General features: G+C 37.3%; 1 protein-coding gene across 7 annotated transcripts in view; it reads left to right on the top strand.

Moving 5' to 3' along the window:
- Window positions 1-16,382, top strand: part of ZMAT3 (zinc finger matrin-type 3) — a 32,869-nt gene extending 16,487 nt beyond the window's left edge. For 4 of the 7 annotated variants that reach the window (XM_045037247.1, XM_045037249.1, XM_045037250.1 and 1 more), the window contains exons 3-6: window positions 2,534-2,734; window positions 4,976-5,142; window positions 5,262-5,362; window positions 8,946-16,382. In XM_045037247.1, coding sequence (XP_044893182.1) covers window positions 2,534-2,734; window positions 4,976-5,142; window positions 5,262-5,362; window positions 8,946-9,157 — 681 coding nt within the window. In that variant the 3' untranslated portion in view covers window positions 9,158-16,382. The remainder of the gene's footprint in view (window positions 1-2,533; window positions 2,735-4,975; window positions 5,143-5,261; window positions 5,363-8,945) is intronic. The other 3 variants (XM_045037251.1, XM_023260379.2, XM_023260381.2) reach the window with 3 other exon arrangements.
- Window positions 16,383-21,656: the final 5,274 nt, after the last annotated feature.

The raw sequence follows: 21,656 nt of genomic DNA on the forward strand, positions 1-21,656 counted from the left end.
TCTTTTGAAACACTTTATTCTAGCTTCCATAATACCATACTTGTCTGGTTTTCATTTTATTTGATGGACCAGACATTTTCAATCTCATTTTCTTGATCCTCATTCTTACTACACGGTTACATTAAATTGTCCCAGGGCTTTGTCCTTAGCTCTGTTCCATCTATCCAGCTGCAGCTTTGATCTACTCTGACTTATCCCCCGTGCTAATTCCAGGTTGATTTTTATCAAATGCAATCCAGTCATGTAACTACTTTGCTTAGAGTCCTTCAGGGGCTCCCTGCTGCCTCTGAAGTCCAAGATCTGTTTCGCCATTAAGCCCACTATGTATCTCAAGTCCTTCTCTTCTCCAGAAGACTGTCTCTCTTGTGATTCCTCAATAGGGCAGGCTGGGCTTTTGCTTACAGTATTTCCTTACAGTATTTCTTCTGTTCACAATTTTCTTTCCCCTCACTCTTTACCTGCCTGGTAAACTTTTGCTCATTTTAAAAGATTACTTGATTGTCCCCTTTTCAGGGAAGCCTTCTCTGACACATTTAGCCAGAGTTAAGAAATTCCTTTTCTGCGTTCTCTTGGCAGTGTATTTGTTGTCTCCATTATAATACTTGGTTCATTTAGCCAACAAATCTTTACTGATTGCCTGCTATATGCTACAAACTGTTCTAGATCTATTTATTTACTTACTATTTTATTTTTAAGTAATCTCTACATCTGACGTGAGGCTCAAACTCACGAACCCGAGCTGCACACTCTACCGGCTGAACCAGACAGGTGCCTAGAAGCCGTTCTAGACATTGGAGATAGAAGAGTAAACAAGACAGGTCCTTATTTTTAAGGAGTCTACATTCCAGAAAGTACAAAAGAGATAAAAAACAAACCAAACAATGTCATTTCAGATCATGCTAAGTGGAACTAGGATAGACCAGACGGTGTGGTAACGTGTTAGAGAGTATGTGTGTGCAGAGTAGGGGAGGATGGCATTCAGTGAGATGCCATTTGAGTTAAGACCTGAAAGATAAGAAGGAGCTAGCCATGCAGAGAACTGAAAGAAGAACATTCCAGGCAAAAGGAACAGCAAGTACAAAAGCCCTGGAGCTAGAATGAGTTTCATTTCTCATAGTTCTGGAGGCCGAAAGTCTGAGATCAGGGTATTAGCATGGTTGGATTCTGGCAAGGTCCTCTTCCACGTTACAGACAGCCAACGTCTCCCTGGATCCTCACATAGCAGAATGAGGAGGGTGAGGGAGCTCTTGGCCTTCTTTTTATAAGGACAGTGATTAATCACCTCCCAAAGGCTCCACCTCCAGATTAGATGTCCACATACAAATTTTGGTGGGACACAATCCTTCAGTCCAAAATAGGGATGGAGATAGATAATTTGGGAGCTACTAACTTGTTGATTATTTTAAAGCTATGAGGGTAGAATAATGTAGATGGAGAAGAGGGCCAACGGTGGAGATTTGGATGTTGCGGAGTTTAGAGTATGAGAAGTCAGGAGGTAAGTGGGAGTCACAGAAGACAATAGAAGGGAGTAGCAATGGTGTCATGCTGCTTAGAGTTAGAATGTGGTGAAGCCACAGATGTGAGTTTGACCACAAGGTCACGTGACTTTGGCAAAAGCACCTTTAGGGCATTCCAGTGGTCAGAAGGTAGAATTTATCGCCTTACTTTAATTACCTGCTTATATATCTGTCTCCTCTTGAGTGTGTGCTAGGTCTTTTCGTTTCTAGGGCTTAGCCTGTAGTAGATGGTGAATGAATGTTTGCCTACAGGCTTGAAGTTTCTGTCAGTTCAGGGAATATAATCGTGTGAATAACAGCTTAAAACACACCGAGAGAGGCAAATGCATTTTAGTAGAGGTACACAGTGCCTCCCGAAGCCATTCTGATATAGTCAAAAAGGGCCTTGCTCTCAATTCAGAGGGCCTGTCCCAAGCTCTGGCTCCACTTCTCACCCCAGCTGAAGGTGCCAGGGGCAAGTCCTCCACCGTCTCCAGATTGAGTTCCTCAGCTGTCATGTGTGGGAAATACTAACAAATTCCTCTTACAGGAAATTTTGTGAGCAGCAAATGAGCTGATGCACAGGAGAGTCCTTTGCAAGCAAAAAGATACTCTGCAAGTGCTATTTTTGTAAAAATAACTGGATTATCCATTTCATTACTGACTTATAAAGTAGATTAGATCAGAGTGTAATAAAACTCATATTTAGGCAGTGGCATATGAATGGCAACAAGTTGGGGGAGGACAAAATCACTGGAAAATGTGATACTTTTCCAGAAATAATAGGAAATTCAGATTTTTTTGGCTTTGTTCCCTCATCTTTCCCAGATAAATCATTCTATTGGAACCAAAGAGTAGACTCTTTTACTTTAAGATCTAGTAGTCTCTTTACCCCACTGTTGCATATATCTGAAACAATAAAATGCAGGTAACATCGCTTGGGTTTTTCTCCCCTTATTTCTGTGTTTTTAGTGAGTACATTGACTCAATTTGACAGATTTTCTTCATGGTGATGACTCATTTCATTTTACTTCTAGGGTAAAAATCACGGTAAGAAACTCCGAAATTACTATGCAGCAAACAGTTGTCCTCCTGCTGCCAGAATGAGCAGCGTGGTGGAACCTGTGGCCACCCCAGCGGTTCCGGTCCCTCCACAGGTGAGATGCGTGTGTCAGGGTGGAGGCTGTCCTGTGCACAAGTGGTCATGGATGAAATTTGTCATCCTTGAGCCCATCAAGGTACAGTTGGGCAAATACTCCCAAAAGGTTCTCCTTGGTACTTTTAACTCCTTGAACTGTAGTGCTGGATGTAAAGCTTGCCAGCATCCATGACCCTCGAGATTTCTCATTGGCTTTGGTTGCGATGCATGAAATGATGAAACAAATATCGGTACATGTACTTTTCTCTAAGCATTTCTCAAAATTCTGGGTTAAATAACTCTGAATGTCTAGGCTAAGCTCTGAATGAAAAGAGAGGTTCTTAAACACTTATATCTTTATTACAGTTAATCCCCCTGACTTCCTATTTGCCTTGCAGCAAGGTCAGTTTTCTCAGATTACCGCTTTCTTACCTCTATGGCGAGAGCCTGTATAAACTTTATCTGGACTTTGGTGTAATGACACATACTGGTGAGCCAAGTTCTTTCACTCTTTGGTAGGTAAAGCAGGTGTTTGAGGCAAGAAATCCTGTACTCGGTAACAGTCTCTGAAATATGGATTATATTCCTTCATCTGTCTTTGTCCGTAGAACAATACATGGTCATAGATAATAATAACTCTAATTGAGCACTTACTATGCCAGGCACTCTGCTAAGCACTTTTCATGCGTCACTTCATTCAGCACTGGGACTAAGATGAGGTCAGGGATGTACTTGACTTAGGCACAAAAATTAAGAGGGAGCCAAAACATTCAGTTATCAAGATAAATATTTTAATGTCGTATTGTAAAAATCCAAAATTAATTTGAAAAAATCAGTAGTAAACAAAATGTCAACGACTTAAAGACGGGGTAGGTATTACTGATTTTCCTTCTGCCTTGGCTGCCATATGGCTTGGCATGGCGCTATTCCTGATCCTGTCTGTATTTAAAATTTTGGTACTTTGTTTACATTGATTTCTTTTGGCATCAGGTTGGATTTGTAAGAATGTTCCGTTAAAATATTATTTATCTTGATGGCTGAGTTTTTTGATACACCTTTCAATTTCATGCCCATGGCAAATGCTTGTCTTGCCTCACTCTAGTCCTGGGCCCTGATTGCATTTAGTGCTTCCAAGAACGTAGAGGTATTGTTCTTATTAGTGGGTGTGTAATCCGTGGGCCAGCAACATTTGTCTCAGCTGGACATTTATTAGAAGCTCAGGTAAGCTAAGTAACTTGTCCATGGCATTACATGTTTTGTGAATTGGTGGAACAAGAATTTCTTTTGACCTTGGACCTCTACTAACCATGACAGCATAATTTTTCTTGTCTGAACATCGGTTTTCCAGTATTTAAAGTGTGGACAGCCATTCCAGCTATCTTTCCATCCTCACGAGTTTGTGGGGTAAATGAGAGAAGGTAAAAACAGAGTCAAAGGACAGGAAAACACCCAGACAGATTTTCAGGCTGAGCAGTTTACAGGCCTCAAGGCTGCTCTGGAACGAGATGGTCACTCCTGGCTGGGGACTGTTTTCAGCTGGTGTCTGCCTCCTGAGCAAACAGCCATCACCTTCTTTCACAGCCTAGCCCTTTGTGACTTTTGGAGACAGCTGTCCTGTCCCCAGAAAATCTTTCTGACCAGATGAAACAATACTGTTTCCCTCAGTTGGTCCTAATACGATATGCTTTCCAGGCTCCTTATTATGTATCTTATTCTCCTCTAGCCAAAATCTAGTTTGTCTTTTTTTGTTAACCGTATTTATTGAGTCGATACTATCTTCCAGGCACTGTGTTAGGTTTCTCACAACTCGTTTCTCAGCTGAATACAGTTGTCTGAATCTGTTGGTTATTTTTCCCCAGCTACATCTGTAGCTAATTTTTAGACTCTTTGGGAGAGGGGCTCATTTGTAAATACATGTCTGTATATCCCTTCTGCATTAGGTAGCAAGCCCTAAAAGCAGCAGGCATTCATTAAAGTCTTGCTGATGGATTCTGGATGGACTTTATCTTTCTGATAATGTGATATTAGGCCTTACCTGTACTGCCCTGAATCTTCTATGCTTCTTTTAAAAAATTTCTCCATGGAGATAGCAACAAGCCATTAACCAGTTCGGTACATAGGTGATTGTAATACAAAACCACATTGTCTCTCAACATTTTTTTTTCTCTCTGTTGTTGTTGCTTTTTTTTCTGGAATGAATTATGTCCTTTCCTTATAAAGCCGAATGCTGTGGCCGTAACCTTTGGTTATCTTTCAACACTTAGAGGGAACTTTGAAGGAAAGAAGGGAATAAACTTCACATTTTTTTTTTTAACTTTGTCTCTTGTGTCTTTGATGTCAGATGGGCTCCTTTAAGCCGGGAGGCAGAGTGATCCTGGCCACAGAGAACGATTACTGTAAGCTCTGTGATGCCTCCTTTAGTTCTCCGGCTGTGGCTCAGGCTCACTATCAAGGGAAGAATCATGCCAAGAGGCTGCGGCTGGCGGAAGCTCAGAGTAACTCATTCTCGTAGGTATTGCCACTTTCTCTGAGGCCAAAGTGTTGTGTAAGACTGACTGTCTAGAGAAAAAGAGTTGAAAGGGATCCTTGTTTAGAAGTCTCACTCTTTTAAAATTTCTTTTCTCCAGGGAATCCTCAGAGGCGGGCCAGCGGCGGACCCGGAAAGAAGGGAATGAGTATAAGATGATGCCTCATAGGAGGAATATGTATACGGTACAGAATAATTCAGGTATCCTGTGGATTTCCACATACCTTGGCTACATTCTGCAGATGGTCTTTATTTTTATTTCCTTTAATGGGAATAAGTAGTCCTGAGAATTTGGGGCGAGCTAATTGTTTCATTCAATTTGTCTAGTGGCTTTTCAAGTTGGCATTTATTTCCAAGCATTTATTTATTCATTCATTCATTCATTCATTTATTTATGCTGAGGTATATTATTTATTTTTATTTTAAGGTCTCTGATCATAGTCCTTTATACTGCTCCTGGTGTTTGCCTGCTGAGAAATGTAAAATGCATTATAAAAATGGGCTGTTTGGTTTAAACTTGTACAATGTTAAATCTTCATTTTGGGGGGAAAATAAACAAAGATTATAGCAGTGGCTTTTAAGTAGGGTGGTGAATCAGATTTATTGGGGGAATTTTTACAAAATACACATGCCTGAACCATGACTTAGAGATTTTCAGTCAGTAAATTGGGAGTGGGACCCAGACATATGTGTGGTTTGAAAATGCTTCCTCAGTGATTCTCATATACACCTTCAGTTTAGAACTGCCACTTTAGAGGAATGTTGTCTGCATTTTCTGATTATCTCAAGTAGGGAGAGTTGAACTGAATAGTCCTTCATTCTCTCCCCATCACAGCCTCCAGTGCACACACATATCAGCAGAGGTAATTCACGTGAACAGTAAATCAAACAAAAAAACAAAAAAAAAAGTTAGTTGGAAAGGCAAGAGAAGCATAGAAAAAAGGGACATATAGAAAGCACAATGTAATAGGATTAATAGAAGTTCAGATATATGTCAGTAATTATAGTAAGTGTAAATTTACTGAGGTCCCAGTTTAAAGACAAGTGTTATAAGATTAGATAAAAAATTCAGCTGAAAGGAAGCTGAGATAGCTGTATTGATTTTAGATAAAGTAGGGTGCCTGGGTGGCTCCATCAGTTAAGCATCCGACTTCGGCTCAGGTCATGATCTCACAGCTCGTGAGTTTCAGCCCTGCGTCAGGCTCTATGCTGACAGCTCGGAGCCTGGAGCCTGCTTCAGATTCTGTATCTTCTTCTGTCTCTGCCCCTCCCTTGCTTGCACTCTGTGTTTCTCTCCCTCTCTCTCATAAGTAAACATTAAAAAAATTAAAAATTAGATAAAATAAACTTTAGGACAGATGGCAGTTTAGACTACATTCTCTGGCCAGAATACAATTAAATGAGAGGTCAATATCAAAAAATACATTTAAAAAAATGTTATGAAATTTCTGTTTGGAAATTTTAAAATACTTCTAAATGACTCATGGATCAAAGAAGTAATCGTACTGGAAATTAAAAATTCTTAAAATCAAACAGTAATAAAAATAGATTAAACTGTAGGATTCAGTGAAAATAATATCTTGAGAAAAGTCTTAAGTATTTCTTACAGTAGAAAAGAAAAGCAGAAAATTAATAAGCAGTGGTCCAACTTAAGTCAGTTACATAACTGAGTATTGACCCAAAAAAAACAAAAACACTATTTTTTAAAAATGTTTATTTATTTTTGAGAGAGAGAGGGAGAGAGAGAGAGACAGAGCGTGAATGGGGGAAGGGCAGAGAGAGAGGGAGACAGAATTGCAGGCAGGCTCCTGGCTCTGAGCTGTTAGCACAGAGCATGATGTGGGGCTTGAACTCACCAGCTGCGAGATCATCACCTGAGCTGAAGTTGGATACTTAACCAACTGAGCCACCCAGGCACCCCCAAAAACACTATTTTGAAAAGATATATGTACCCCTGTTTATTGCAGCATTATTTGCAATAGCCAAAATATGGAGGCAACCCAAGTATCCATTAGTATATGAATGGATAAAGATGTGGTGTGTACATGCATGTGCGTGCACACACACACACACACACACACACACATACACACACACTATGGAATATTAATCATAAAAAAGGATGAGATCTTGCTCTTTGCAACAACATGGATGGACCTAGAGGGTATTATGCTAAGTAAATATAGAGAACAAATAGTTAGTAGGGGAGGGGAGGGCGGCTTGGGCAAAATGGTGAAGGGGAGTGGGAGACACAGCCTTCCAGTTATGGAATGAATAAGTCAGAGGATAATAGGTATAGCATAGGAAATATAGTCAATGGTATTATAATAGTGTTGTATGGTAACAGATGGCAGCTACACTGGTGGTGAGCATCGCATAATGTATAGAATCGTCGAATCACTATGTTGTACACCTGAAACTAAGGTAACATGATGTGTCAGGTACACTTCAATAAAAACAAACAACCCTCCCAAGGAGCGCGTGGGTGGCGCAGTTGGTTAAGCATCCAACTTTGGCTCAGGTCATGATCTCATGGTTTGTGAGTTTGAGCCCCACCATGGGCTCTGTGCTGACAGCTCCGGAGCCTGGAGCCTGCTTCAGATTCTGTGTCTCCCTCTCTCTCTGCCCCTCTCCCCATTTGCACTCTGTCTCTCTCTCTCAAAAACAAACACAAAAAAACAAACAAAAAAACAACCTCCCCAACTTAAAATACATTAGTTATAATTTGGTTTACCTATAAATACGTCACATTGCATATTTTGAATTCTAAAGAATTTATTGACATAATTATAGATTAACTTTTTTCTTTTTGAGAGAGAGAGGGAGAGAGTATGAGTGTAAGCTGAGTTGAGGGGCAGAGAGAGAGAATCCCAAACAGGCTTCATGCTCAGTGGAGAGCCTGATGCAGGGCTCAATCCCGCGACCCTGGGGTCATGACCTGAGTTGATACCAAGAGTCAGATGCTCAGCTGACTGAGCCACCCAGGAGCCCCTAGATTACCTTTTTTTGAATGCACAGGCTAATAAATTCAATTTAACATAGTTAAAAAAAAAAGAAGTCAGTTATGTAAAAAGAAGAAAATAAAATTATTAGTAATCCCACCAACGTTTTTGTATATGTCATTCCCATCTGTCTGTATACTTCTTTAAAATAGAAATGCGATTATATTTTGTGATATTCTTGTTTCACTTAGTAGCATATTATAATTACGTTTCTATGTAATCAAAGAGTTTTCGTTACTTACGGTGACTTCATGGATTTCCATTGTATCCATTACCGTAATTGTTCAAATCGTGTGTTTGATCTCTCCTTTCCCTACATCCTCTGATAAAAACTTATATGAACACTGGTCATAAATAATGTCCTTGTTGACAAATCTCTGTGCAAAAATTCTCAGTATTTTCTTGGGATAATTCTTAGAAGTCGAAGTTTTGGATTAATGAGTTAGCATAATCACAAAAGTTTCCATGTAATGTTTGGAAGTTAGACAGTTTTTAAAATTTTATTTACTTTTTAGCGACATTGCCATTTTGAGCTTGGGTTTGGCTCTACGGTAACCTTTCTGATGATAGTTGGAGGAATCATTTTAGCTTTTTAGATTGCACCTGTATAAAATTGTAATTTAAGAAAATCTGGGAATTTTGCATTCTTTTAAAGCTGGGAGTTCAGTGACTTTTATAATTTGAACTTAGAGTGACAAATTACAGTGATAATCAGCCAGGCTGCCATCATTTATTGAGTAAATATTTGGAAGTGACTACACTACTTTCATCTCTTGCTTTAGCAGGTCCTTACTTCAATCCCCGCTCTCGGCAGAGAATCCCCCGTGATCTGGCCATGTGTGTGACTCCAAGTGGCCGGTTTTACTGCTCCATGTGTAATGTCGGGGCTGGCGAAGAGATGGAGTTCCGGCAGCATTTAGAGAGCAAGCAACATAAAAGCAAGGTGTCTGAGCAGCGGTACAGGAACGAGATGGAGAACCTGGGATATGTATAGTGCTTGTTACATTCAGAGAGAGCAGCTTTGCCTGCCTGGTGTTTTGCCTTCTGTCGACATGCCCTGCTTTTGTGGTCCTTTTGATATAAGTACATTCCTCTGCTTAATGTTAATATATGTAACCTGCAGTGGTACCGTGAGATGTCAAAACTGGGGAAGGTAAAGAATGTGCTTCTTAGGTCACGATGCGTTTTCAGGTCAGTTGTGTTGAGCTACTTAGAGCATGTGACCTACCTACCCCATGAGAAATAACTTTTTATCTTGACCGAGTTCTGGTCAACTAGTAGCCTGATCACTTAGAGCTTTAACTATTTGAAAATTTCACCTTCTTTTGCAATTTTAGTTTTATGTACTGTTAAGAATATTCTTGAGTTCTTCAGATAATGGTGACAACAGGTAAGCAGAGATTTTGGTTTCCAAGGCTTCTTTGGAACCACCTCAACGCAATGCCTTGGCAGTAGGATATACTATTATTGTAAACTGCATTAGGGTCTTTCCCAGGACATGTTTTCCCATTATCATGTCTTCCCGTTATTGAAATGCAGATTTTCATGGATTCATACACTTCCAATGTGCTTGTAGACTTCCAAATGGTGAAATTTCATTTCCAGTCATGGATTTCATTCATTTAAATGCCACCTTCTTCCTTTCCCCTCCCCTGCCCCTCCCCATCCTGGTTGAATTAGCTTGTAAAATAAGCTCATTCTCATGCCCCAGCCATATTATGGGCTTTCCAAGCCCCCCCATTCCAATATCCGGTGAGTGTAAGATAGATATGCTATTTTTTACAAAGATATTTTTCGGATGGTTTTAGAGCTATTCACTGATAATAACATGTACTTGTATGATGGTCTTGATCCTAAATTCAGTTCTCTTGACATTTGTTTTGGCAGACTTTTTTGATAAACTGATCCTTACATTGTACATTCTTTCCTGTCTTGCCAGTTTGTTGGCCGTCCTGAGAAAATACTACTACCTTACTGTTTCATAAATAGAGAGGAATTTAAAAAAAGTTAATCAAATTTTAGTAGCATCATTTCCAATAGTAAAATGCGTGAACTTTGGTTTCTTTATAATTTAGCTTTCTAAAAGATAATAGAAATACATTATGGAGTACTTTGGTATCTGATAATTACAACAGTATTATTTGTTTTCTTGTTTTCAAAATAAGAAGCTCTAGTGTATGGCTAGATTAACTAATGGAGTACCCTATGAACTTTCATTACTTGTATTTTATCTACTTACTATAGTTACATGGATAAGACTGGTGCTCATCCATAGTTCTTTTGAAAGGCCACATTCACCAGGAAGTTTATATTGAGTAGTATCTTTGCACTATGGTCAATTCACATTTGATTGCTTACATTACTAATTAAAAATGAAACTCCTTTTTCCCTTGGGAATTCTATAAGCAAAGAGATGAGGAGAAGGAAATTATCATTGTCATTCTTTTCCTTTAATACTTATGAACAGTTTTTGAGCAATCTAGATATGTATTTAAAATTCAGTTTTGGGATTAACCTCTAGTTCAGTATCAAGTTGCCCTTCAGTTGAAGTGGTTTTTTGAAAAATAGAATTGTTTAGTAATTTTTTTTCTCCCCAAAATAGAAGAATGAAATAACGTTAATTGAGATTCTATCTAGACTTGTGACTCATAGTATAATCCTTTTATATAATTGATTTGTTTAGGGCAATTTAGAGCTTATTTCATTGGTCAGTAGGTTACTCATTTTGCTGCTAAGTATAATTTTTTGGTAGATTTTAATATAACAGTGCTGGCCACTTGGTTCTATAATTATTTAAAAATCTCATTTTTCCCTCTTTCTCTTTATGTCTGTGTGTGTGTGTGTGTGTATGTATATGTACACACACACACACATATATGTGTGTATGTATTTATATACATATACACACATATGTTTATGTGATACCATAGAGAATATTTCATTGGATCCTTATTTCAGATAACAGTAAAGGATTGTGAATAAGAATTTACAGTTTGTAAAAGTGGCATTTATCTATTTTCCATTTTTCCTTTACAAATAAAATTAAAGGAAGGATTTCGCCCACTCTCCCCACTTAACAATCTCATTACATATGTACAAAAAGCAGTGGACTTAAAGGCCTTGATGGTTTTCCTGGCCTTGCACATTCAGGTTTCCAGTCTCCCAGTGCCCTTAATGGATGTTATGAATGCATAAACGCATTTTCTTTAAAGAAAAGTTAGATTTATAGTGTTATTTCTTACTTGCTCTATTTCTTTGCACTAAAAAAGAGCTATGTGTTTGTTTTATATGACACTTTAGATACCATATTGCCTACAATAACTCAGTTTGCTCCTTAATTTCCAAACTGTAGGAAGTTGATAACTTCCATGATCATTTATAGAGGTTACATACACATCCAAAAAACAAAAAACAAAAAAAACCCACAAATCTCTGTGACAGTGGGTTGTTTTGGGCTTGTTACCTTGCAATATTCTCCTATATTCCATAGGTGAAACAAAGGGTGACAGAGGTTGTCAGAAAGGAAATACCTAAATAAACACATCTCTGCATGGTACAATTTCTCATATTCATACATTCCCTGTAGACAGTGTTTTTTCCCCTGTCGAAGAAGGCTGTTGTTCCTGCTGCAGTGATAAGTGATCTCCATTGGTTTCATGTTGTGAAGTCCACTCCCGCTCTGTAATGTGCTTTAGAATTTGCACCCTGTGCTCCCCAGGAGCCATGTTAGTATCTTTTTATATGCTGTATACAAGGATGGACAGAGGCCTAAACAGTGGAAAATCTTGAGTCAAACAAATAGATTTCAGTAATCATCTGCAAGAACTCATAGCATCAAAGTCTCTTTTCTCTGTGAATATCTTTGTGTAAGTTGTCATTCAAAGTCAATGTTAGAAGATAACAATTAGAAACTCTTAAGATACTGAGGGCAAGAAGTTGTAAAGGAAAAATTCCATGTTCCAATTAAAAGGTTGGATTGCATATGCCTTTGAAGTGTTTTTTTCAAAAAGTTAAGCTACAAAATTGAGTGTGCCATGTAATCCTTTTGACTCCACATTGAACAGAAAAATACTTTGTTGGTCTTGTCTTTGTATATTATGTACTGCAACTTGTAAATATGTGCATGTTTTTTTATTACATTTGTCTGCTTGTCTCATTGCACTGGATTCTGCAAGATGAATAATATTTTATACCATTCATTTAGAAAAAGTAACTTCTCCAACTCCCTCATTATTTCCCCTTGTAATTAGTTGGTAAACTTAGAAAACCATTTAGGATTTTTGAAACCCTGAGATTGAATGAAGAATCATGGCTGTCTGAGATCATCCTTACGTTCCTCTGACTTAAACATGCTAAAGGGAAGCATGAAATCTTCCACCTTGTTTTATAAAGCTGTTCTATAGAACTGATAATGCTTGCTTATAGCTACCTATCTACACTTTCAATGAAGATAAATGGAGAAATATATATTTCATGTTTATATATAAACATATGTATATATATTTGGTTAAATCTTTCTCTGTAGATAGATTCTAAAGATTAGCGGTGGGATTTAGGATTTCTTCACTCCTGAATTGGCTGGGACCATGAGCAATGACAGCTTGAGGACTGTCCAGTGACCTGTGTAAAAAAGAGCCTTACTTGTGTCAGGGGAGACATGTAACCGTTAGGCAGAGTATCCTCTACAGAGAGGTCTAGGGATGGTATATTTGGAACCTATTTTGTTTCCTTAATATCAGGATGTAGGCTGGAAGTGCTCTTTGAAGAACTTGGTGAGGCATATACTAAGAACAATAAAGCTTCCTTAGAAATAGAAATATTTTGTCAATATAGGCAAAAGTTTAATGCAGGCTTTTGAACAAATGCTTGAAAAATATTCCACCTTGCCAACTTTTTTTTTTTAAACAGCCAAATCATTGTTCAGGAGTTTCATACATAATAGTGTTTTGTTGTTGCTTTTGTTTTTTGTTTTTTTTTTGTTTTTTTTTTTTTTTTGGGCTGTGGACCTCTACCATCGTAAGTTATTACTATCGGTCTAGCTGAATGGACAAATAGCTGTGTAAATAGCTTCTCATACGACGTTCCTACTGATAGCTCTTTGACCTTTTCTTCCCATTATGAATGGGAAGATCATTTGTAAACTCCCTTTCTGGGTAGCTACCAAAAAAACAATACTGGTTTGTGGTCCCATGTGACCCTGTCTCCGTTAAGCCCAGAATATGAGTGCCTTTAGCAAGTTTTAGCATTTTACAGAGAGAAGAGATGATAGAATTATTGCCATTAATCACAATTCATAAAACAGAAGCTTGGAATAGCAAAGGTCTGTGTGAATTGTGTTCTACGTCTTTTTTTTTTTTTTTTTTTTTTTTTTTGCTTAGTGCAATTTCAATTTGATATTGAGTAAAATTGTTAACATTATTGATCAAGAACCATACCCCTGAAAATAAATCCAGTTATCCCAGGCTGGCAATAGTCAGATTATTTTTCACCTTAATCTGTGTTACGTTTATATTTAGTGAATAGTAGTGTGGTGGGTTGAAAAGGGCTTGACATTGATGTTTGGAAGAACTTTTTTCCAGTGGTCTTTTCCCAACATGTCTATCCAGGAGAGAGGAGAGAATTATTTACTTGCAAATGAGATGTGTGAAGAGACTATCTTACCCTTGCCACAATACTTATCGTGTTAATTCATCTCTATGTTAAAGAAAGGATCTTCACAAATCAGGGGTGAGGACTTTTAAAACAAAAATTCCCTACTTCAATTAATTTAAAATTCTAAATTGCCTGGGTACTTTGAGTCTTTAAAACACTGCTAAATTAATTTTATTGTAGAAATATTAACATTTTCCTCAACATTTTATTATGAAAAATTTTAAATGTACATTGCAGTTGAAAAAATTTTACCATATATGCACCAGTAAATTCTACCATCATCATTTTACTAGGTTTGTATTACCACATGTCCATCCATCCCTGTATGCATCCATCCATGGAGTTTTTTAAAATCCATATTTCAGTGTAAATTTCAGACAGTACATTTCCCTTACACACTTCAGCATAGGTGTCATTAGCTAGAGTTTATTATTTGTTTAAATTAATATCTTTTAAAAAGCAGTGTATTAAGTTGATAACCTGAACCAAATAACATGCATTTTTTTTTTTCTCTCGTGAACTTTAGCTTTCTAGGTTTCTGTTTTATATGTGCGTAGCATAAAGGAAGACAGTTCCTTTCCAACCTGACATTTTTGGGGGTTGGTCATTTTAAATGCTTAGTTGTCACACATTTTAAAATTCGATGATAAGAACTTTTTTCTTTACCCCTCTTCTAGGATGTATTTTTGCTGAACTATGCAGCTTCTTAAAAAAACTGTAAATTACCAATTGGGGTTTATTAAATCAGTGTATACCTCATTTTAATCTATTGCTGCTTTTCTCCACGATACTACATCTCTGTCATTACTTTTACCTGCTCCACCAGAATGTAGAGAGGAGGAAAGTCAAACCTGTAGATGATTAGTGGTTTTAAACAACTTGAGAAGAACAGATTTTGTAGTTTAGAAAGTTGAAACCATTAACTTATTTAAGGACTTTGAATTCCCTGAGAATTGTAATTGTCCATGCTTCCTCTAGCCATAATTAGCAGGATCAAAAACGATTGTACTGTACAATTAGTTGTTGAAATTGTAAGCCTTAGTAAGCATCTTTAGCTTTACTCTAGTACTGTCTAGAAAAAAAGTTTTTTGACATATGCCTTTATTTTTATGCCAAATTTTTTTGTGGATAAAATCTGAAGAATTTAAGTGACTTGCTCCAGGTCATGAAGATTGAACAAATAAGTCAGAATTGAAACTTGACTATTCCTGATTCCTATTCTTGTGCTTGTATGATACAAATCATGGCTTCCAAAATAACTGAACATTCCTTTGGGGACCTTAAAATGAAAGTATGTACTTTTACTAGTTAGACTTTCGTTTTTAGGCATTTTACGATTCTTTGAACTTAAAGATTTTTTTCATGGTCATGTTCCTCATTAAGCCAATGTAATTACTAAAAATCTCACTTCACTGTTGAATACTGACTAATAATGAAGGTTTTATGAGATTTCTTTTTGCATTTGAATAACCTTCATGACTCACTCCTTTTTCTATGTAAGTGCTTAAGTGACCCCCTCACTAGTGAAAATAAATGTTCTATATCACTGATTCAATGTATATTGTTGACATGATATATTTTTTTAAGGAAAAGTAACCCCATGTGTCAGGATGAGTGATATCCTAGGGCAAAGCACACATGAAGTTTATTTCTACTCTGCAAATCTGGCATTTACTGGAACAAAACTCTTTTAGAGCGGCTGGTCGTTGTTTTGCCTTCTTTTGGTACTTGAGCACCTTTCTGTGGTTTTGTAAATCAGTGTGTCATTTTGTAAGAATTTCTTGTTAATTCTGTGTACATTGGCGTTCACCTTGTGGTATCCTCAGCTGACCATAATAATTTAGTTTGGGTATGGTGTGTCTGCTTTGAAATGCCTTACTAGAGCATGTCTGATTCTGCTCTCAAGCATTCCATGCATCTGCTAGGGCAATACGTTGCCTGTCTTGGATGTATGCTCTAGATCCAGAAGCAAAACTGATTTTGCTTTCACTGTTAAGGTTGCATTTTAGTGTAGTTATTGTTTTACATTAGAGAATAAAATCATAAAAAACCAAGGGAGACTTTAGAACACTTCATTTAATGGCATGGCAAACTTTTAAAATTGGCTTTTGCTGTTTCACTAGAACAATATCTAGTAAAGGAGATGGCTAAAAAGCGCCAGGCAGAACTGTATGAAATTGGGGTTGTTTCCTAAAATTTTTTCTAAATGTCATTCAGGGGTTTAACATCTGTGTATGCTGTTGGGGCTAAGTGCCAGTCACTGACTTGGAAATCTTTGCATTCTGGGGCCATAAAATGGCAAAAGTATGGGATTAAAACCAATCAACTGTGGTTTTACACAACTGTGAATTGTGAAATTGAAATTGCTCTTTTGGTTTTTTTTTTTTTTTTTAGCATATCGAATATAGAAATCCAAAAGTTATTTAAAATTTACACTGCTTATGTTGATGGCTCATTTTGGCTGTGTATCCTCACTTCTGTACTGATTTCTGATAAAAGCTTGACATTATTATAACAGGCATTTTGTGTTCAATTTAATAAAACAGTTTCTGAGTCTTGTCTGCAAATTGTTTGGTTATGAGTTGGAGATCACAGGGAAAAGGTACATTGTCAGCACTGAGGCGTTATTTTCAGTGCTGATGGTCAATGACTAGGTTTCCCATTCATCAGTCTGCATATGATCTGCCAGACTTCTTGAACTGATACAGAGTATGTCAGCTCTTGGGCTTGCGGTAGAATTGACCTAGCTGCTCACACGACTTCTTCTGTACATCACTGGAGTTAGCCTGAGCCTGGAGCAAGTCCTTAATTTTATTGATGTATTTTAAAATTTATCTTTCCTTCAAATTCTAAGGAACTTTGGGCTTAGCAGGACCATAATCACTGCTTCTGAAAATAAACAATGTAAAAAGGGATCTACCCATTAATCTTTTGAGTGTTTCCATATAAAATACTCTTATAATTAGCTTATATATGCAAATATTGAGCTATGGTCATTTAAGTACTCTGGGTTACTATATGCAATGTGCTTTTGAATTTAAATACTCATTTTAAAAAGTAGATTATAGGGCTGGAAGGTGCTGTTATGGTTTGTTTAATCAGGATGCAAGACACATACACTTACTGTCGTGGGAAAAATTCTTGTGTCTGCACAAAAAAATGTTTCTGAATGAAGTGAATAGATCACATTGAATCTGTCTGTGTGTTGTAAAAAATACTCAAGGCAGCACATTTTATTAAATCATCTCTAAGAGATTTTTAACTTAAAAGAAGGCTGTGATAATGGGCATCAAAAAAGAGAGTCTTTAACCACTAGAGCTTTTCAGCTTTTCTTTCTTCAGGCATTTCTGAAGCTTATTTGCTGAAAATCTATTCAAGATCAATTGCTGGGTGTTATCCTTTACAATTGCCTGTATGTAAAAGACTAGTAATGAAATTTCACAGTCTGTTATAAATTAATATAAGATTGTAAAGAGATCAGAAATAGGTATTTTTGTGATGAATTTTAAGATTTTTATCATCTGTGTTGAAACTTAATCCACCAACTTTTATTCCTACTTGTGAGATATTCACAAACTGTTGAAAAGTAGAAACCTACAAAAAGATGAAGACAGGCAACAATTTTGAACTGTAAGTATTTAATAGGGATGTGATTATGAATCTTTGCCAAAAAAAAATCACTTAAAAGTACATACCATGGTGTGTAGATACATGTGTGTATGTGTGTGTAAGAGAGAAAGATGTGGAGATACATGGATAGAGAGAGAAAAGCGTATTAGGAGGAAGTGCACGGAAGTATGTTGTATGTATGTATAATGAAGTACGTTCAAAGGAACAGATGGATATTTGCCACTGGAAGAAATATGCTTCATCATAGAAGTCTATAACGTCTGCTTGGTACTTTGGTTGTCTTTAAGTATGTAATTAGAGCTTCAAATATACTTTGGCTGGCAGCCATCCCTCCAGACAGGAACAAGATGTCTTTCATAGTAGCTTTAATTTTTAATCTTTGCTAATGCCAGAGGCTCTTCTCTATCCCTGTTTTTTTAGAAATAGCTTACTGGGTTATGGACTTTGACTAAAGGTATCTAGTGCCACCCTGTGGACTCTCTAAATCTTAGCAGTTTGAATGTGCTTGGTACACTACTTTGGGAGCAGGATCTTTGGCTAAAAACCATCTAGTGGAGGAGAAGAGTTGTTAACCCATAAATAATGTAAGGGCAGACATCATGTTAGGAAATAACAAGGGCTGTATTCTTTTTATAACTTTAGGTGCTAAAGTATGCAGAATGGGAAAAATGGTGGATTGGGAATCAGAATGCACATATGTGTGTATGTATGATTTTTGTGATTTTAAAAAATGTATTTTGCTTTAAAAGAATCCATTATCCATGCATATTTGGATAGGTAAACAACAATACGGAAGCTAAATAGAAATAATGATCAATGAGAGCCTCAAATTGGAAGGAAAGGACTAGAAAAATGTCTTATCAAAGGAGATTGTTAAAATTATAAAAATTATATATAGGGGCAAATGTTACAATATATGTGGAAATGCTGCTGACAATATAAAAACTAAACTACAAAATGCAAAATACAAAAACTTTTCCCAAGCATAATTTATTTTGGGGAAAATATGATGTTTTCTGCTTCAATAAGCTGGCAGTACAGAAATAGACATTTTTAAAGTCTCGTTAAATACTTCAAACATTTAGAAAAAGTGCATTCTAGGATAATCGGTGCCAATTCTGTCACCTGTGTCCCCCCGGGCATGTCACTTGACTCTTCAGTTACTCAGAATTGGGGTATTAAGTGTGATTTCCAGTTATTTATTTTTAGTCCTCTTAGTAGCATGGAGAACTTAGAGAATTGATCTTCTTTAAAAATCGGTTGAGGTTTTTGAATAGATAAGGCCAGTATTCACCCATGAACTCATGCTGCCATGTTTTCCTCTCACGAGGCAATGGCAGTTACCAGTTTCTTAGGTATTTTCCAGAGATCTCCTATGCAATATGAATGGTGGCCTTCCATACACATTTTCATTTTTCTGGTGACCAGTGTGCCTTGGCAATCATTCTTTACCAGCACATGTGGATCTTACTCTTTTTGACTACATGGTATTCCCTCATATGATTTCCAAAATGTCTTTTACTGGTTCTTCTTTGACCCTCGATTTTTTAAATTAAAAACTTTAAAAAAAGTTGTGGTAAAATGTACATAATATAAAATTTATCATTTTTAACCATTTTCAAGTCTGCCTTTCAGTGACATTGAGTACATGTCACACTGTCTTACATTGTCACCACCAACTGTTCCAGAACTTTTTTCATCTTCTCACACCAAAGCTCCATAACCCGTTAAACAATAACACCCATTTCTCCCTCTCTCCAGCCCCATGGCAACCACCATTTTACTCTCTTTCTCTATGACTTTGACTACTCTAGGTAGCTCATACAAGTTGAATCATACACTCTTTGTCCTTTTGTGACTGATTTATTTTATTTAGCATATTTTCAAGGTTCATATGGTGGTGTATGTTAACATTTTCTTCCTTTTTAGGCTGAGTGATATTCCAGTATATGTACTTGCCACATTTTGTTTATTCACCTGTTGATGGCTTTTTGGGCTGCTTCACCTTTAGGCTATGGTGAATAATGTTGCTCTGAACCAGGGTATACATTAATTAAAAACTTCTAAAAATTAGAAATTATTTCACAGATGCAAAGTAGAGAAGACAATGAAATAGACATACAGGCACTCATCATCAAGCTCCCCAGCACCATCAAATCCTAACATTTTGCTATATTCTGTTATTTTTAGGAGAATAAAACATAGCTTCAGTTGAAGCCTACTGTGCACCTCTCTCCAGTTCTGATCTTTGTCCCTCCCAGATAAACCACAATCTTGAATCTGGTATTTATTATTTTCATGTATATTATGTTAATACCGTATCTATCCATAAAGAATACAGTGTTGTTGTTTATGCTTTCAAAATTAATGTAAATGGCATCATAATGTGCAAATACCTTTGTATTTTCCGTTTTTTCTCAACACTCTGAGATTTATCTATGATGATACATGTAGCCATAGTTTATCCATTTTAAGTGCTCTATAGTGTTCCATTGTCCATATGTACTGTAATTAATTCATCCTGTTGATGGACCTTTAGGTGGCTTTCAGTATTACTTTATTACAAACAATACTGCATTGAATGCTTTTTTTTTTTAAGCTTATTTATTTTGAGAGAGAGAGAGAGAGAGAACAAGGAGAGGAGGGGCAGAATGTGAGGGAGACAGAGAATCCCAAGCAGGCCCTGCACTGTCAGCAAGGAGTCCAATGCAGGGCTCGAACCCACGAACCATGAACCGCAAGATCATGACCTGCCTGAACCGAAATCAAGAGTAAGATGTTTAACTGACTGAGCCACCCAGGCGCCCCTACAGTGAATGCTTTTTACATATCTTTACAGGCCTATGTGTGAAAGACTCACAAACCACATCCTTGCTACATCACCTAAGAGCTCATTAGAAATGCACCATCCCAGGGGCACCTGGTGGCTGAGTGGGTTAAGTGTCCGACTTTGGCTCAGGTCAGGATCTCGTACTGTGCATTTTCTTAATGTTTATTTATTTTTGAAAGAGCGACAGAGAGAGGGTGCAAGCAGGGGAGGGCAGAAAGAGAGGGAGACACAGAATCTGTAGCAGGTTCCAGGCTCTGAGCTGTCAGCACAGAGCCTACCATGGGGCTCAAACCCACGAACTGGAGATCATGACCTGAGCTGAAGTCGGACCATTAAGCCACTGAGCCACCCAGGTGTGCCTAATAATGGACTTTCTAATCCAGCAAATATCAAAACACTTGAGCAAATGCTTTGTCCTATTTTAAGTGCAATTAGCTTTTCGTCGACAGAGTTTAATTTACTTAACAAATATTTGTAAGGCACTAACTGTATATCAGATAATCTCCTAAAAAGCACTCCATTAATATTATTTCTCTTAATATTGTTGGAAAATTTACTTTCCACTTAAGAAAACCTTGAGATTTTGACTGGCATAGTGCAATTTATCAAAAAGCCAGAACATGTGAGTAAGGAGGAAGAATGCACCACAGGGCGGTGAACCCCCCTGCTTTGTGCCCAGACAGACCCTGCAGCACTCCTTGCTCAATATCCAGCCTGGGATGCTTCCAGAAGGAAGCAGCCCTCCACCGACCGTGGTCAGGGTGTGCACACGGCAACAAATTCCTCAAGGAAGAGAACTCAGGACTTTGTCCATTGAGTGATGTGAGCTTTTCTGTCCAACAGTACATCGTTGTGGTCAAAACTGGGAAAATTCCTGGGGAGTCTTGGGGCTAATTATTCATCTATCCAGTCCCTCTGCATTTTTGTGAATAAGTTGCAGGACAGAGCACTTTAATTGCAACTGGATTGGCTACTTCAAAGTGTATTTACGAGACCTGAAAAAACCTTCTCAGAGATAGGAAATTCTTTATTTCCATTACTTAAATTCATGTTTAATCACATAAGTAGACCTACACACATTTTCACTATCTAATATTCAACACTTTTGAAAAGGGGAAATATTCCTTCAACTCCTCATTTCCCCAATCCTACTTTTTCCTTCCTAGAGGTAACTGGTATTATTAGCACAATGCTTATCCTTCCAAATCTTTTTCTATGTATTTCTAAATATGTTGTCTTATAATTTATGGAGAAGAATTTCTATGCCCTCTATTTGAGTATTTATTTAACCTCATACAGAAATGCCAGCCAATATGAACAGAAGTCCAAATTTTTATGTTAAGTCCCTTGACCTTGGTCTCTTGGAAATTCTAATTTTTCT

Source organism: Felis catus, chromosome C2 (genome assembly GCF_018350175.1).
Source record: "Felis catus isolate Fca126 chromosome C2, F.catus_Fca126_mat1.0, whole genome shotgun sequence".
In the NCBI taxonomy this organism is placed as follows: domain Eukaryota; kingdom Metazoa; phylum Chordata; class Mammalia; order Carnivora; family Felidae; genus Felis; species Felis catus.